Source organism: Pseudophryne corroboree, chromosome 7 (genome assembly GCF_028390025.1).
Source record: "Pseudophryne corroboree isolate aPseCor3 chromosome 7, aPseCor3.hap2, whole genome shotgun sequence".
NCBI lineage: Eukaryota > Metazoa > Chordata > Amphibia > Anura > Myobatrachidae > Pseudophryne > Pseudophryne corroboree.
In genome coordinates, this window is record NC_086450.1 from 323,009,218 (window position 1) to 323,027,163 (window position 17,946).

General features: G+C 45.1%; 1 protein-coding gene across 2 annotated transcripts in view; it reads left to right on the forward strand.

The window, feature by feature from the left end:
* The window catches only part of PARN (poly(A)-specific ribonuclease), a 338,956-nt gene that overhangs the window by 247,373 nt on the left and 73,637 nt on the right, over positions 1-17,946 (forward strand). The window contains exon 21 of one of the 2 annotated variants that reach the window (XM_063934319.1): positions 1,719-1,793. The exons of the other annotated variant lie outside the window; for it this stretch is intronic. Coding sequence (XP_063790389.1) covers positions 1,719-1,793 — 75 coding nt within the window. The remainder of the gene's footprint in view (positions 1-1,718; positions 1,794-17,946) is intronic. 2 annotated transcript variants of the gene reach the window in all.

The window sequence follows — 17,946 nt, forward strand, 5'->3', positions numbered from 1 at the left end:
TTGTAAATAGCTTCTAGGAAGGAGTTATCAATTGATCTGCCATAGTCTCCTTGAGAAACGCAGGGCATAGTGTGCGTGAAATGGCTTTCTCTCGGTAGTGCGCAGTGTACCCTCAAGAGATACACCGTGTAACAGTGTATGTGATCACCTATGTCCTGGACAACCTCTAGTGACCGCAAAACAGAAGGGCAAATTTATCAGTTTGTGTTCCAAATGGGACAGATTCTAAACAGCTTGTCAGATCCATGCTACTCTGATGGAAATGAGGAAGGAAAGCATGTCAATCCGCACCTTGTAGCCGTGGCTTGAAGGGATGTGTTGTAGCCCTAAAAACCATTACTTAGGCCCATAAATAGAGCTAATGTGGGCTAAAAAGCACAGAAGCTGGACCACTAGTCAGTGGAAGAACGTTCTTTTCACAGACTAATCGAACTTTGATGCGTTTTGGTCCAAGAGGCACAAATTTGTTTTATTGTGCGACAGTTGAGCGCATGCTTCTTGCTTGCGTTCAGCCCACAGTAAAGCATGGAGGAGGTTCCATTATGGTCTGGGGAAGTTTTTGAAGGTGGCGCGTTTAAAATAAATAAATTATGACTTTATAAAAATTGATGGAATCGTTGATTTAAAGCGATACCACAACATACTGGTTCGCCATGCCATCCCTTCCGCCACCAGCATCATTGGTCGCGTTTTCACATTACAGAAAGATAAAGACCCAAACCGTACCTCTAGTCCTTTGCAAGAAGTATGTGCAGTCAAAACAATGACAGGTGCTGAAGAACATGGTTTGGTTACCCCAGAGTCCTGATTGCAGTCCAACTGAACTCCTTCGCGTACATCTGGACAGGTGTGTTCAAGATGTGCAAGTAGCAAGCCAAAATCACCTTTGGGAGTTGCTGCAATTGGAGCTGAAACTTTAGACAAGATAACCTGCAGAATGCCCTATGTTTGCACTGCTGTGATCGCCGCTAAGGGTGGATACTTTGAGAGAAAAAGTTAAGGAAATCAAAACTCATTTAATTTGTAAATAAGGAGTACAAAACCTGTTTATTTGCCAAAATATATATTCAGCACAAACTAGCATATTTTGTTCATTACTTTACCAAAAATCGACCATTTGGGTTGTGTGTTGAAATGAATGAGCTGTAGTGTATATGCTTGATGGATGCCAAGAAAGGAGTATGCCACGTGGAGTAAAATCTGGGTATCGCATGAACCCTTATATTTCTGAAAACTGAGAGCAGAATGTTTATATGCAAAGCAATGCAAAGTGGAGGGGTTTTTGTTTTGCTTCTTTCCCCCCCCCCCCCCCCCCCCCCTATTCCAAGTTTATAAATATCTAAAATATTTGACTAGATATAACATTTTCTTGTAACAGCAAGTGTGGTTAACAAACAAGTTTTTATAAAGGCTTAATTAATATTGCATACAAACACAGGTTTCTAAACCAAGGAGTATTTTCTTGGTGCACTTGCCTTTTACATTTTCCTGTGTTGAGTAATTCCATGTAAATGTCCCTGGAAATGACCTCATTCCTCGGAGCCAGTTTTGTGTGCCGTAACAGTAGTTTATTGCATGGTTAAACTGGTCAGGCCAATGTCCAATCATGAAATCTACACACATCGCTTGTTCTCATCACATGTGCATCTCAGGCTTTCTCATATTTTAATGTTAACATTCAATGCCAATAATTGTTTTTTTTTGTGTTTTTTTTCTAGGTAATATTCAGGTGACCTGGATAGATGATACATCAGCATTTGTGTCCCTTAGCCAGCCAGAGCAAGTACAAATAGGTAAGAAATGTATGTTCTTGGTTTCGGACAAATAGGAACTGCTGCTCAGTAAGTCTGGCCAGACATTCCAACTGGGCGGGCATTTATATTTGCCCACCCAGTTGTGATATCATCGTCTGCAGTTCCTGTGGCTGCTTAACTGGTCAACCAGCCATACACACGGGTTGGGGCTGTGAGACAGGCGGTGGGGATCCTGGAGATAATAGTCCCTGTTGGTCAGCATGCCGACTGTCAGGCGCTTGATCTCTCGGGATCCCGGCACCGGGATCCTGAGCAGCGGTCAAATGACCGCATCCCATACACACAGCCAGATGTTCCAAAATATCAGCATCTGCTGTGCAGCAGTGCCAACTGTGATTGACATCATTCAGACCTATGGCATGCTTACCGACTTGGCTGGTGTGGTCAGCTCGGTCGGCATATAGGGGCATGGCCAGCACATAGGTGGGCTGTCCGGAAGCCCACCTATGTGCTGGCCATGCCCCCTATACGGGAAGTGGGGCTACAATGACGTAATTCAGCACAAATTGCGTCATTGTGTACCCTCAACCTGCGCACTTGTTCTCTATTGTGAGCGGCTGACTGAGGCTGGAGGGGGGAGGTGGGGGAATTGCCACCTTCCCGGGGAGCCAGAAACGCCACCCGATTTAGGTAGGCAACTATGACACATGTACAGGTGCAATATGTAATTTCTCTAACGTCCTAGTAGATGCTGGGGACTCCGTCAGGACCATGGGGAATAGCGGCTCCGCAGGAGACAGGGCACAAAAGCAAGCTTTTAGGATCACATGGTGTGTACTGGCTCCTCCCCCTATGACCCTCCTCCAAGCCTCAGTTAGGTTTTTGTGCCCGGCCGAGAAGGGTGCAATCTAGGTGGCTCTCTTAAAGAGTTGCTTAGAAAAAGTTTTTAGGTTCTTTATTTTCAGTGAGTCCTGCTGGCAACAGGCTCACTGCATCGAGGGACTTAGGGGAGAGATTTTCAACTCACCTGCGTGCAGGATGGATTGGATTCTTAGGCTACTGGACATAGCTCCAGAGGGAGTCGGAACACAGGGCTCGCCCTGGGGTTCGTCCCGGAGCCGCGCCGCCGACCCCCCTTGCAGATGCTGAAGATGAAGAGGTCCGGAACCAGGCGGCAGAAGACTCTCAGTCTTCATCAGGTAGCGCACAGCACTGCAGCTGTGCGCCATTGTTGTCAGCACACTTCACACAGCGGTCACGGAGGGTGCAGGGCGCTGGGGGGGGCGCCCTGGGCAGCAATGTATAATACCTGTATGGCGAAAAATACATCACATATAGCCCTTGAGGCTATATGGATGTATTTAACCCCTGCCAGATATCTAAAACTCCGGAGAAGAAGCCCACCGAAAAGGGGGCGGGGCCTATTCTCCTCAGCACACAGCGCCATTTTCCCTCACAGAAAGGCTGGTGGGAAGGCTCCCATGATCTCCCCTGCACTGCACTACAGAAACAGGGTTAAAACAGAGAGGGGGGGCACTGATTTGGCGATATGTATATATATTAAAATGCTATAAAAGGAACACTTATATAAAGGTTGTCCCTGGATAATTATAGCGTTTTGGTGTGTGCTGGCAAACTCTCCCTCTGTCTCCCCAAAGGGCTAGTGGGTCCTGTCCTCTATCAGAGCATTCCCTATGTGTGTGCTGTATGTCGGTACGTGTGTGTCGACATGTATGAGGAAAATATTGGTGAGGAGGCGGAGCAAATTGCCTGTAATGGTGATGTCACTCTCTAGGGAGTCGACACCGGAATGGATGGCTTATTTATGGAAATTACGTGACAATGTCAACACGCTGCAAGCCGGTTGACGACATGAGAGGGCCGGCGAACAAATTAGTATCTGTCCAGGCGTCTCAAACACCGTCAGGGGCTGTAAAATGCCCATTTACCTCAGTCGGTCGACACAGACACGGACACTGATTTCAGTGTCGACGGTGAAGAAACAAACGTATTTTCTTTTAGGGCCACACGTTAAGGGCAATGAAGGAGGTGTTACATATTTCTGATACTCCAAGTACCACAAAAAAGGGTATTATGTGTGAGGTGAAAAAACTACCTGTAGTTTTTCCTGAATCAGATAAATTAAATGAAGTGTGTGATGATGCGTGGGTTTCCCCCGATAGAAAATTATTGGCGGTATACCCTTTCCCGCCAGAAGTTAAGGCGCGGTGGGAAACACCCCTCAGGGTGGATAAGGCGCTCACACGCTTATCAGAACAAGTGGCGGTACCATCTACGGATAGGGCCGTACTTAAGGAGCCAGCTGATAGGAGGCTGAAAAATATCCTAAAAAGTATACACACACATGCTGGTGTTATACTGCGACCAGCGATCGCCTCAGCCTGGATGTGCAGAGCTGAGGTGGCTTGGTCGGATTCCCTGACTAAAAATATTGATACCTTTGACAGGGACAGTATTTTATTGACTATAGAGCATTTAAAGGATGCATTTCTATATATGCGAGATGCGCAGAGGGATATTTGCACTCTGGCATCAAGAGTAAATGCGATGTCCATATCTGCAAGAAGATGTTTATGGACACGACAGTGGTCAGGTGATGCAGATTCCAAACGGCACAAAGATGTATTGCCGTATAAAGGGGAGGAGTTATTTGGGGTCGGTCCATGGGACCTGGTGGCCAGGGCAACTGCTGGAAAATCCACCGTTTTTTACCCTAAGTCACATCTCTGCAGAAAAAGACACCGTCTTTTCAGCCTCAGTCCTTTCGTCCCTATAAGAGTCATATCTGCCCAGGGATAGAGGAAAGGGAAGAAGACTGCAGCAGGCAGCCCATTCCCAGGAACAGAAGCCCTCCACCGCTTCTACCAAGTTCTCAGCATGACGCTGGGACCGTACAGGACCCCTGGATCCTACAAGTAGTATCCAAGGGGTACAGATTGGAATGTCGAGAGGTTTCCCCCCTCGCAGGTTCCTGTAGTCTGCTGTACCAATGTCTCCCTCCGACAGGGAGGCAGTATTGAAAACAATTCACAAGCTGTATTCCCAGCAGGTGATAATAAAATTACCCCTCCGACAACAAGGAAAGGGGTATTACTCCACACTATATGGTGGTACTGAAGGCTAGGTGAGACCTATTCTAAATCTGAAAAATTTGAACACCTGCATGGGTTCAAATCCAGATGGAGTCACTCAGAGCAGTGATAGCAAAGAACAAGGGGACTATATGGTGTCCCGGGACATCAGGGATGCTTACCTCCATGTCCCAAAATTTGCCTTTACTCACCAAGGGTACCTCAGGTTCGTGGTACAGAACTGTCACTATCAGTTTCAAGACGATGCCGTTGGATTGTCCAAGGCACCCCGGGTCCTTACCAAGGTAATGACCGAAAGGAGGATTCGTCTTCAAAGAAAATGGACGACCTCCTGATAAGAACAAGGTCCAGAGAACAGTTGGAGGTCGGAGTAGCACTATCTCAAGTAGTTCTACGACAGCACGGGTGGATTCTAAATATTCCAAAACCGCAGTTGTTCCGACGACACGTCTGCTGGTCCTAGGGATGATTCTGGACACAGTCCAGGAAAAGGTGTTTCTCCCAGAGGAGAAAGCCAGGGAGTTATCCGAGCTAATCGGGATCCTCCTAAAACCAGGAAAAGTGTCAGTGCATCATTGCACAAGAGTCCTGGTAAAAATGGTGGCTTATTACGAAGCGCTTCCATTCGGCAGATTTCACGCAAGAACTCTTCAGTGGGATCTGCTGGACAAATGGTCCGGATCGCATCTTCAGATGCATCAGCGGATAACCCTATATCCAAGGACAAGGGTGTCTCTCCTGTGGTGATTACAGAGTGCTCATCTTCTAGAGGGCCGCAGATTCGGCATTCAGGATTGGATGCTGGTGACCACGGAGACCAGCCTGAGAGGCTGGGGAGCAGTCACACAAGGAGTGTGATCAAGTCTGGAGAATTCTCTCCACATAAATATACTGGAGCTAAGAGCAAATTTATAATGCTCTAAGCTTAGCAAGACCTCTGCTTCAAGGTCAGCCGGTATTGATCCAGTGGGATAACATTACGGCAGTCGCCCACGTAAACAGAAAGGGCGGCACAAGAAGCAGGAGGGCAGTGGCAAAACTGCAAGGATTTTTCGCTAGGCGGAAAATCATGTGATAGCACTGTCAGCAGTGTTCATTCCGGGAGTGGACGACTGGGAAGCAGACTTCCTCAGCAGGCACGACCTCCACCCGGGAGAGTGGGAACTTCATCGGGAAGTTTTCCGCATGATTGTGAACCGTTGGGAAAGACCAAAGGTGGACATGATGGCGTCCCGCCCGAACAAAAAATGGGACAGGTATTGCGCCAGGTCACGAGACCTTCAGGCGATAGCTGTGGACGTCCTGGTAACACCGTGGGTGTAACAGTCGGTGTATGTGTTCCCTCCTCTGCTTCTCATAACCAAGGTATTGAGAATTATAAGACATAGAGGAGTAAGAACTATACTCGTGGCTCCGGATTGGCCAAGAGGGACTTGGTAACCGGAACTTAAAGAGATGCTCACAGAGGACTAATGGCCTCGGGAGCTAAGAAGGGATTTGCTTTCAGCAAGTACCATGTCTGTTCCAAGAGGAACCGTGGCATCGGCCTTTAAGAAAGGACCTGCTCCAGCAGGGACCTTGTCTGTTCCAAGACTTACCGCGACTGCGTTTGACGGCATGGCGGTTTGAACGCCGGATCCTAAGGGAAAAGGCATTCCGGAAGAGGTCATACCTACCCTGGTCAAAGCCAGGAAGGAGGTGACCGCACAACGTTATCACCACATGTGGTAAAAATATGTTGCGTGGGTGAGGCCAGGAAGGCCCCACGAAAAAATTTCAACTAGGTCGATTTCTGCACTTCCTGCAAACAGGAGTGTCTATGAGCCTCAAATTGGGGTCCATTAAGGTTCAAGTTTCGGCCCTATAGATTTTCTTCCAGAAAGAATTGGCTTCAGTTCCTGAAGTCCAGACGTTTGTCAAGGGAGTATTGCATATACAGCCCTTGTGTGCCTCCAGTGGCACCGTGGGATCTCAACGTAGTGTTGGGATTCCTCAAATCATATTGGTTTGAACCACTCAAATCTGTGGATTTGAAATATCTCACATGGAAAGTGACCATGCTGTTGGCCCTGGCCTCGGCCAGGCGATTGTCAAAATTGGCGGCTTTGTCTTACAAAAGGCCCATATTTGATTTTCCATTCGGACAGGGCAGAACTGCGGACTCGTCCCCAGTTTCTTCCTAAGGTGGTGTCAGCGTTTCACCTGAAACAACCTATTGTGGTGCCTGCGGCTACTAGGGACTTGGAGGACTCCAAGTTGCTAGACGTTGTCAGGGCCCTGAAAATATATATATATATATATATATATATATATATATATATATATATAATTCCAGGACGGCTGGAGTCAGAAAGTCTGACTTGCTGTTTATATTGTAGGCACCCAAAAAGCTGGGTGCTCCTGCTTCTAAGCAGACTATTGCTCGTTGGATTTGTAGTACAACTCAGCTTGCACATTCTGTGGCAGGCCTGCCACAGCCAAAATCTGTAAATGCCCATTCCACAAGGAAGGTGGGCTCATCTTGGGCGGCTGCCCGAGGGGTCTCGGCTTTACAACTTTGCCGAGCAGCTACTTGGTCAGGGGCAAACACGTTTGCAAAATTCTACAAATTTGATACCCTGGCTGAGGAGGACCTGGAGTTCTCTCATTCGGTGCTGCAGAGTCATCCGCACTCTCCCGCCCGTTTGGGAGCTTTGGTATAATCCCCATGGTCCTGACGGAGTCCCCAGCATCCACTAGGACGTTAGAGAAAATAAGATTTTACTTACCGATAAATCTATTTCTCATAGTCCGTAGTGGATGCTGGGCGCCCATCCCAAGTGCGGATTGTCTGCATTACTTGTACATAGTTATTGTTACAAAAAATCGGGTTATTATTGTTGTGAGCCATCTTTTTTAGAGGCTACTTCATTGTTATCATACTGTTAACTGGGTTCAAATCACAAGTTGTACGGTGTGATTGGTGTGGCTGGTATGAGTCTTACCCGGGATTCAAGATCCTTCCTTATTGTGTACGCTCGTCCGGGCACAGTACCTAACTGAGGCTTGGAGGAGGGTCATAGGGGGAGGAGCCAGTACACACCATGTGATCCTAAAAGCTTGCTTTTGTGCCCTGTCTCCTGCGGAGCCGCTATTCCCCATGGTCCTGACGGAGTCCCCAGCATCCACTACGGACTATGAGAAATAGATTTATCGGTAAGTAAAATCTTATTTTTTATACTAAACCAACTGCATGTTGCATTGTGTGTACTTAGCATTACTGCAGTCGCCGGCTTATCCAGTGAAACATGCTTATGTGATGAATTTAGTTTGTTTGGCACATTCTAATGTCCTCCAGAAACCTTTCTTACAAAAACAAAGCAAAAATAAAAAACTAAGCACTGTGTAACCCCAAATTATCTCTAAAATGTAAATTTCCATGTGTATTTCTTGTTTTTGTTACTATTAACCCCCTCCACTTGTCCTTGTGTATAGCCACTATACACCAGAGTCTTTTCTTGTTTGACATAGCAATAGAAGTTGACTAATGAACATATTCTGAAATGTCTTCAGTTGGTGCTACTTGGAAAGTCAGACAACTTTATTTTTCGTGACTGAAAGCAGTGTTTCATTTAGATTTGGGTTAAGTGTACTGTTATTACCAAGGCCAAATTTATGTTTGTATTTCTTTTAGTCAAATAAGAACTCTGTGCTTAGGGTGGATTGTTCCAAATCCCAGAATATAATAATTGTATCTAGCAGTAAACATCCGTGAAAGCCGCTGTACTCTTTACACATCATGTGACCATTCTGTTTGCAGCAAGCATGTGATGGTCACAGCTCTCTCATAAGCTTGCGGCTCTTGTGATAGAGCTTCCCATTAGGATAAACAAAGATCAGCAAGAAATAAGAGATAGTTTGTATGTCCCTACCAGTAGTAAGTCCAACAGCTTTTTAAGTATATGAAACTTGTCAACTTATCTTTTGTGAGTGGCTTAAAGCTTTACTGTATGTTTTCTTGTACAAAGAAGCGTGAAGTCAAATTCTAATCTGGTCTGTAAGTCAGATATTTTCCGTGCTTTCAGACATAGCATAGAGCCTCTACTTATGAACTGCGTGACACTAAAATGACAGATCTTGCTGCGAAGTTGCTTGGGAACAACAGAGTTCCTGTTAGGGTGACTCTTCTAACCAGTCCTCTCTGTACAGTGCAGAAGCAGGGAATACACCACACTGCAATATGGGAACACTGGTGTTTTGTTTGCTTTGGGTAAGACTCTAGCGTTGAGGTTAAGGGTCGTATCCCGTAAAATGCGTGGTGCCTTACAAAAAATTAACAAGTTGAAGATAAGTTCACTGTGGTGTTGTGTTTAAACACATCTGTGCGTCCTGTGGGTAAACAAGTTTATACAAGTGTAGGGCTTCATCTTGAATCCTTAAGTAGTTAAAAATTAAAATAAATATATAGAATATTTTTACAATGCTCTATTCATTTGACTGCAGCCTTGCTGAGTTTTAGCAGCACAACCAACTAGTGTAAGGTGCCTAAAAAGCCTTACAACTAATTCATTGCTACGTTTACAAAAGAAAAAAAAGTTTGTATGTAGTGCGTGTGTATATGTATTTATGTATGTATATATGTGTGTGTATATGTATGTGTGTGTGTGTGTATATATATGTATGTGTATGTATATATATATATATATATATATATATATATATATATATATATATATTAATATTATAATTTCTTTGTGTATATTAGTTGTGTTAGATATATTATGGCTGTCTTCTCCAATCCTTGTTTATAAAGAACCAGATGGCACTCCTCGGTTTTTGCAGACAGTATAAAGTGTATGCATCAATTTAAATCAAGGTGCAGACATAGTTCATATCACCAATGTTTCAACGCCATTGCTGCATGCTATACTGTGAAAAGATAAAAAAAACGAGCAAAACTTTTTTTTATCTTTTCACAGCGTAGCACCTTGACAAAAACGCTGCAATGGCGTTAAAATGTTGGGGATTTGAACTATGTCTGCACTTTGAGTTGAATTGCTGAAGACACTTTATACTGTTTGCCAAATCCGAGGAGTGCCGGCTGGTTCTTTACAAACAAGGATTGGAGAAGCCATCCATCCTAGGGAACCCCAACACCTCTACCAGCTGAGGAAGGAACCCTGGTTGCCGACAGACGGTCGGCGAGTGCCATAATATACGGTATCAGTTCACATGGTGGACCATGTTATGGTCGACAGTCATTGGGTCGACCACTATTGGTCGACATTGACATGGTCGACATGGACACATGAAAGGTCGACACATGAAAAGGTCGACACATGAAAAGGTCGACATGGGTTTTTTAACTTTTTTTTCTTTTGGGGAACTTTTCCATACTTTCCGATCCACATGGACTACGATTGGAACGGTAAAGTGTGCCGAGCGAAGCGGTAGCGGAGCGAAGGCACCATGCCCGAAGCATGGCGAGCGAAGCGGTGCACTAATTGGGGTTCCCAGTCACTTTACGCAAAAAACGACACCAAAAAAAGTAAAAAAAACTCATGTCGACCTTTTCATATGTCGACCTTTCATGTGTCGACCATTTTCATGTGTCGACCATGTGTCCATGTCAATGTCGACCAATAGTGGTCGACCTAATGACTGTCGACCATAATATGGTCGACCATTCATACCGGAACCATAATATACAGACAGAGATATTATATGACATGCTCACACACTGTATAGACAAAATGCAAACTCGATGCAGAAATAAATCCCGGCTGCCCTGAATGGATATCTCCCTGTTTAATCACCCAGTCACTTAGAGGGCTTGGAATCTCTAATAACCCTTTCACATCGGCAAAATAACCCAGGTTGTTGCCACGTTGACCCAGGTCGATGTGCATTGTGAAAGCACCAAAGTAAATCACATCGGTGTTTAACATGGGTGACTCTGGTTCAGTGTGAAAGGCACCAACCCGGATTCAGAAGAAGTGTCCGAACCGGGTTTTCGATCTGAAAGTGGTATTAGTGACTGTGTGATTAAACCGCGTTTGAGGTAAGTGTGGAAGAAAGGCTGCATGGTAAGAATGCTTTCAAAAACGTAAGTGTTAATAATTTGCATTTTGTTAATTGATAAAGTGAACAGGAGAAATATAAATCAAATCAATATTTGGTGTTACCACTCTTTCAAAACAGCATCAATTCTAGGTACACTTGCGCACAGTTTTTAAAGGAACTCTGCAGGGAGGTTATTCCAAACATCTTGGAGAGCTCACCACAGATGATCTGTGGATGTAGGCTTGCTCAAATCCTTCTGTCTCTATATGTAATCCCAGACAGACTCAATGATGTTGAGATCAACGCTCTGTGGGAACCATAAAATAATTTTCAGGGCTCCTTGTTCTTCTTTACGTTAAAGATAGTGCTTAATGACATTGGATGTATGTCTGGGGTCATTGTCCTGCTGCAGAATAAATTTGGAGCCTATCTGACACCTCCCTAAGGTATTGAATGATTTAGCCCTTAAGAGCAAGACGTTAAATTGATAACATTCTCTTTCGTACATTTGCCTATTTTTCTATACCAGCTCCAAATATAAGTGAACAGCAATAGATTTTACTAATCCTGCACCCCCCTTCCCCATATGCTAGTCCCCCAATGTCAATGCTGGTGCCTCTGCTCTATACTGCATGCTATACAAACAAACTGTTATAATTGAGTTTGTGCAATAGCTAGCAATTACTATGTTTCTACAACGTTGTTGCAAACATACATTTATACTGTACTAATGTGAGTTTATCCTTTTTAAAACATTGTTCTGTTTTGCATGTATCGTAGTTATAAGTTTGTGCAAGACGATCGTTGTGTAAAACATAAATGACCCAAAACTATTTTATTGGTTGTTTATGATGTGTAGGGTTGTTTGTGCTGTTGCTGAACAAAAGTATATAGTACTAGGTGCTTCATCGCGCCCTACGGGCGCTCTTCACACCGTCGAAAGGGGCTACGCCCCCTTAACCCCTGCACGCCTTGCTGCGGTTCAATATTTGTATGAGTGGATAGAGAGACGCGGGCCGGTAGGGAGGGGCTAGATAGAAGGGGGGCGGTAGGGAGGGGATAGAGAGACGCAGGGAGGGGATAGAGAGACGCAGGGCCGTAGGGAGGGGATAGAGAGACGCAGGGCGGTAGGGAGGGGATATATAGAGACGCGGGGCGGTAGGGAGGGGATAGAAAGACGCGGGGCGGTATGGAGGGGATAGAGAGACGCGGGTCGGCAGGGAGGGGATAGAGAGATGCGGGGCGGTAGGGAGGGGATAGAGAGATGCGGGGCGGTAGGGAGGGGATAGAGAGACCCGGGGCGATAGGGAGGGGATACAGAGAGGCGGGGTGGCTGGGAGGGGACAGAGACGCGGGGCGGTAGGGAGGGGATAGAGAGACGCGGGGCGGTAGGAGGGGATACAGAGACACGGGGCGGTAGGGAGGTGATACAGAGACGCAGAGCGGTAGGCAGAGGATACTGAGACGCGGGCGGTAGGGAGGAAATACAGAGGCATAGGGAGGAGGGGATAGAGAGAGGCGGGGCGGTAGGGAGGGGATAGAGAGACGCGGGGCGGTAGGGAGGGGATAGAGAGACGCGGGGCGGCTGGGAGGGGATATAGAGACGCGGGGCGGTAGGGAGGGGATAGAGAGACGCGGGGCGGTAGGGAGGGGATAGAGAGACGTGGGCCGGCTGGGAGGGGATATAGAGACGCGGGGCGGTAGGGAGGGGATAGAGAGACGCGAGGCGGTAGGGAGGGGATAGAGAGACGCGGGGCGGTAGGGAGGGGATAGAGAGACGCGGGGCGGTAGGGAGGGGATAGAGAGACGCGGGGCGGTAGGGAGGGGATAGAGAGACGCGGGGCGGCAGGGAGGGGATAGAGAGACGCGGGGTGGTAGGGAGGGGATATAGAGACGCGGGTCGGCAGGGAGGGTCCCCAGTGAGGAAGCTGATGAAGAGAGGGGGGAAAGTAGTGGAGGGGGAGGGCACCAGAAGAGGAGACTTGTGTAAAGTGGCGAGCAGACATAGAAACAGTGGGTAGGATGGCCAGAGGGACGCACGGTTGGGGCTGTGGGCGGCTGCTGCAGGCTGGTAAACAGTAGTGTCCAGAGGCGTCACCGGGTCAGCATTTCAGCATTACTGTTACACACATCTCTCCCCCCCCCCCCTGCGGCCGAAAAGGGGGCGTGGCCTGCTGTGAAAGGGGCGTGGCCTCTCTGGTCTGTTCTCTCTCGCTCCGGGGTTGTTTCCAGCTTGCCTGTAGATGCTGGCAGCCCCCGGAGACTGGAGAGTGTGTGCCGGCTGTGTGACAGGAGGAGAGTGCTGCAGGAGATGACGTCACTGCAGCACTCGCCTCCTGTCACAGCAGGAGAGCTGACAGCGGGATTTGTGCGGAGGAGGCGGCGGGTCTGTGTACACGGCGCAGGGAGGGCTATGAGAGCCTTCTCCTGCGCCACCCGTCCCTCCTAATGTGTATGCCGGGGGCGGCATCAGCCGTTGTTGTTGGGCCGGCGCCGCGGTCGGGGAATCAGAGCTGCTGATGGGTGGGGGGGGAGGGGAGAGAGAGAGATGGACAGGCAGCAGGAGCAGCGACTTGCTGACTCCGCCCACCGCTGTGACTCCACCCAGCGTTACGGGCACAGAGTTACAGATTTAGACAAATATATAGGAGATGCTTGGTTATACTGTATACAGTAGGGTAATAATGCATATACACTGTAGTCTTAAAGCAACTTTTAAAGCTTTTATTGTATCAAGATTGTCCTAAACTTGTTACTGTATTTAACATAGCTTAATTAATTATGTATACAGATGTGCATAACCCATAACATTGCGTTTAGCATTAATGTATACTTTCTGCATGTTTCAGGAAAGTGCCTATAAATTCCTCTTTTCACCACAGGGGGGCTCTATACTACAGAGCAAAGCACATTCCTGAATTCAGAGTTTAATGATTGAAAGATCTGTAGGGAAGCCTGGCTTCATATTGACAGTTAATCCCCATGTCCTGAGTCTGCACATTGTGCTCCTTTTTATATTCATACCCATTTAAACTAGTAATGAAAATGATTTGACGATATGGGTGATACGGAGACCCCCAGAGCAGTTGTTTAGCACTTTATATAAACTTGTTTTTCAATCCAGTGTAAAGTGTAAAATAACTTATGTACTGTGTGCACAAGGTTTTTTGTTTTATTAATCGCATTTGTGAAACTGTTTAATGTACTGAGTGCAGGCAGACTGAATACTGAGGTATACCCCTCTTCACAAAATGGGGTTTTCCTAAAACTAGGTGCACTGCTGAACATTGCTTCAAATACTGCACGACTTATTCTTGCCATATATAACAAAGTATACTAAATACTCCTGTTAAATACTGTGCATTCAATATTTTGCGCTGAGGTTTCTGCACTTTATTGTAAGTTGCATCACAACTGGTTTCTTATCTAAAATATAATTGCTTCAAAATCACTAGTGTCATATGAGCATTTTCAGTTCTGCGCCTTTCTCACCACAGAAGCACTTTGCAGACACTGCTGTGCGTCACTGTGACGGCCGCTAAGTCAGTCTAGTCTTTGTCCCACTGGGTGTACAGTAGTAGGGCTGCGACATTGCAGCATGCAAGCTACCGCTAAGATTGTTGGATCATGTGACACCAGCCGTAAAGCCAAATTGTGCTTCTTACATTGCATAATTTTACTAGTGTTAATAGTGTAAATTATTTTCGTTTTCAATAGCTACGTTTTACTAAAGTTAATTCACTTAATCCATTGCATGTAGATGCGCAAATTCATGGAAAGTAAAATGTCAATAAGCGCCTTTTGAAGAAAAGCGCTAGATTAATAATAATAATAATAATAAGCAAAGGGCACATTTAGCATGGCAGAACTAGAAACAGTTCTCTTGTACTTGACTCGTTTATAAGTGTGCTCTTAATATGATTGGCTTTTTTTTGTTTGCTTTTTGTGCATACACAATGTGTAGCAAATATTTGGTTACATTTATTGTGAACAGTAATTGCAATTCAGCTTCAGACATGTCAGTACTTATCTTTTCATCTATTAAGTGGGAAATATGACCTAATATTTTTTTATTTAAAGTAGAACACAAGTGTGTGAAAATGCAGTGCCTCTGCGGCCCACATTTTTGCGAGAAAGATTGGCTAAAATAGAAGCATCATGCTTTAGAAATTTGATTTGACATTCTGCCAAAAAACACAAGTCTCAGCGTTGTGTAAGCCGCACAGGAGAAACAGATTTTTCTTTCAGCTCTAAAGTACTGGAGAGCTTGAGTGAAAGCCATACGGCCATAGCTACTGAATGCTGCGAGCAGATTGTATTTCTTCCCTATACCCCACAGATCCTCTGGTAGGATACGGTTGGCTTTTTCCAGTAATGCATGATGTAACTCATTCCTGTTTTGCTTTTGAGCGCATTTTAATGTATAGCATGGGGTACTCAACACATCAGTACACTAACTTTGCTTAAAAAATAAATATCTTACAGGAAACCTGTAGCTATTGTGTGTGTACCGGGAAAACAGCATAGAGTTGGCCTGTTCTCTGGCCATTGTCATCAGTTGTTTGTAACCTTGGGTAGGTTCATTAACAGGGAAATAAGCAACTAGTATAGACTAAAAAAAACTAAAAATATATATAGATCTAGATATATAGATGTATAATAATATTAATTTTTTTTTTTAGGGGGGATCTCTCCACAGTGCATGCTAGTTTCTGATTTTGGTGTGTCTGGTGGAGTTTAATTTTATATATAAAAGAGAGACACTATCTCTCTATATAGCTATCGATATAACGCATGTTGCCTCAAGATACTTATCTAAGCTTGGGGAGAAAGAAAATTGTGAGGTAAAGTACCAACTAATCAGTTCCTGTCATTTTTCAAACACTGCCTGTAAAATGCAAGGCAGAAGCTGATTGGCTAGTTACTTACATTTTTATCTCTCTCCGAGCTTTGATACATTCCCCTACACTAAAAGTAAAGGTGTGTACACACGGTGTAATTTTTCTTAGCATTACGACTATATAGCCAAAATCGTAAGAAAATATAGTGCATATCGCACCGTGTGTATAGTCCTTGCGATGCCGATGCGCAGTCCCGCGGTATCGGCATTGCAAGGAAAAATAGACTGTGCAGGCAGCCCGACATTGACTAGATCTGTGGGGCTGGGCTCCGGCCACATCGAATAGTCAATGTCGGGCTGTACAGCACATCGCACCATGTGTCCACACCATAAGACATGCACTGCTGTGTCTGACCATAGAAAACCTTGTCAATAGGATCAACTGGATTTCTGTTGCGATTATGGTTTACCCATTTTGTATTTATAAAGAAACGCAGAATAAAGTGGTGGAAAAGTAAAGTTTTAGTTTAGAGTAAGAAGGAACACATGAAGCAACATTGGGATTGTTTTAGAAAAACAGTATCTCGCATGTAACACAGCTACACATGGCTGACTTCGATGACAGAAAAAAAAATAAGATAAAATGTTAACGTGAAGGAAAACTGCTCAGTCCTGTACACGGTATGTGCAGTGTTATGTAACCTTCTGCATTCCAAAACTTCAGTGCTTTGTTTTAGTAACCTATTAATAAGAAAACATGCAACACCCTTTGGCTAACAGAATAGATGTTCAGTGTGATTTGAGAGAGAAATTCTGACAATGTGAATACAGTATTTTTGTACCGTAATAATATCTGTATATCACCTTTTCCTTCAGCAACAACATACCCAGACAGATGTATTAATGTAATTTTTACAAGTATGCCATACATGATTTTGGCAAGATGTGCGCACAGGAGAAAATATTGTAATCGGGGAGAGGGAGGAAAAGTCGATATTCCAATATGCTACCAATCAAAAGCTGTGTTAGACATTTGTTTTGTCAGATATAACCTTTTGATGACAGTACCCCTTTTGTTTGTGTGTGTGTGTGTGTTTAGTAGGCTTACAGTGTGAAGGCTGACGCTGTGTGAATGGTACGGGTGTGGTGACTGGCTCATGTTAGACTTTCTCACAGGTGCCATTTGGATGAGGAGGGGCTGTGAACAGATCCCTTTAGTCAGCCAGGAGTGCACTATTTTTTTATTTATCTGAGAACACTTTTTCAAGCCCTCCTTTCAGTGCGGCTATGGAGATGGGTATCTCTAGGCTGAACGACAGCTTCACATTTGTGTCAGCCACCCAGACCTGACAAAGCAAAATAAACGTGGTGATTGGAAAACATTTGTTTAAGGGATTTTTAAGCCAATAAAAGCAGTATTATTAGTTGCTTATATACTGTGATTTGCTTACATGAATAATAAAAAAAACAACAACAATATTTTCACTTGGCTCTTGAGCAAATTTAAACCAGCTGGCTCAGTTCTATTTATGCAAGGCTCACTTTACAAATTCAGCAGCAGCGGACTGTGTTGGGAATTTCAAGATGGTATAAATTAATGCTGCACTCTTGATTTGCATGTTCATATTTAAAATAAAGAAAAATGAATGTGTGCTAAAGCTAGTTATGCATTGTGTGGTGGTTGTGGCTTAAAGTTGCACTGCCCACTAGGGAAATGATGTTTGTAACCCTTGCTTCCACCTAGCCTGAGCTTCTGGTGGCTTTAACAGGCAGCTGTATTTCAGGGGTTAGTCTATTTCTGTTGCCACCGTGGGGAATAGAGGGTCGTCCCAAACTGAAATTAGATGGTGTGTTACATTCGGCAGAACCCCTGGAAATACAGCCGATCGGAGCAGATCTATGAAGTCCATCTAGAGTGGAGCACGGCCCCAATACACTAGGTGGTTTACATGTAATTACCTTATATGTGAATATAATTATATGTTTGTTACATTTTGGTATACTTTTAGGGTCCAGCAGAAAATCAAGAACCCTTTGCGTACAGCGAATTGTCATTTTTTGACATGCATTTGAAGTGTATTTTACACTCCCCCCCCACCCCCCCCGTCACACGGCTCCATAGAAGTGCAGGCAAATATGGACGAGATTGTCCATATTGGCCTGCATGCACAGCCGACGGGGCACCAGCGATGAACGA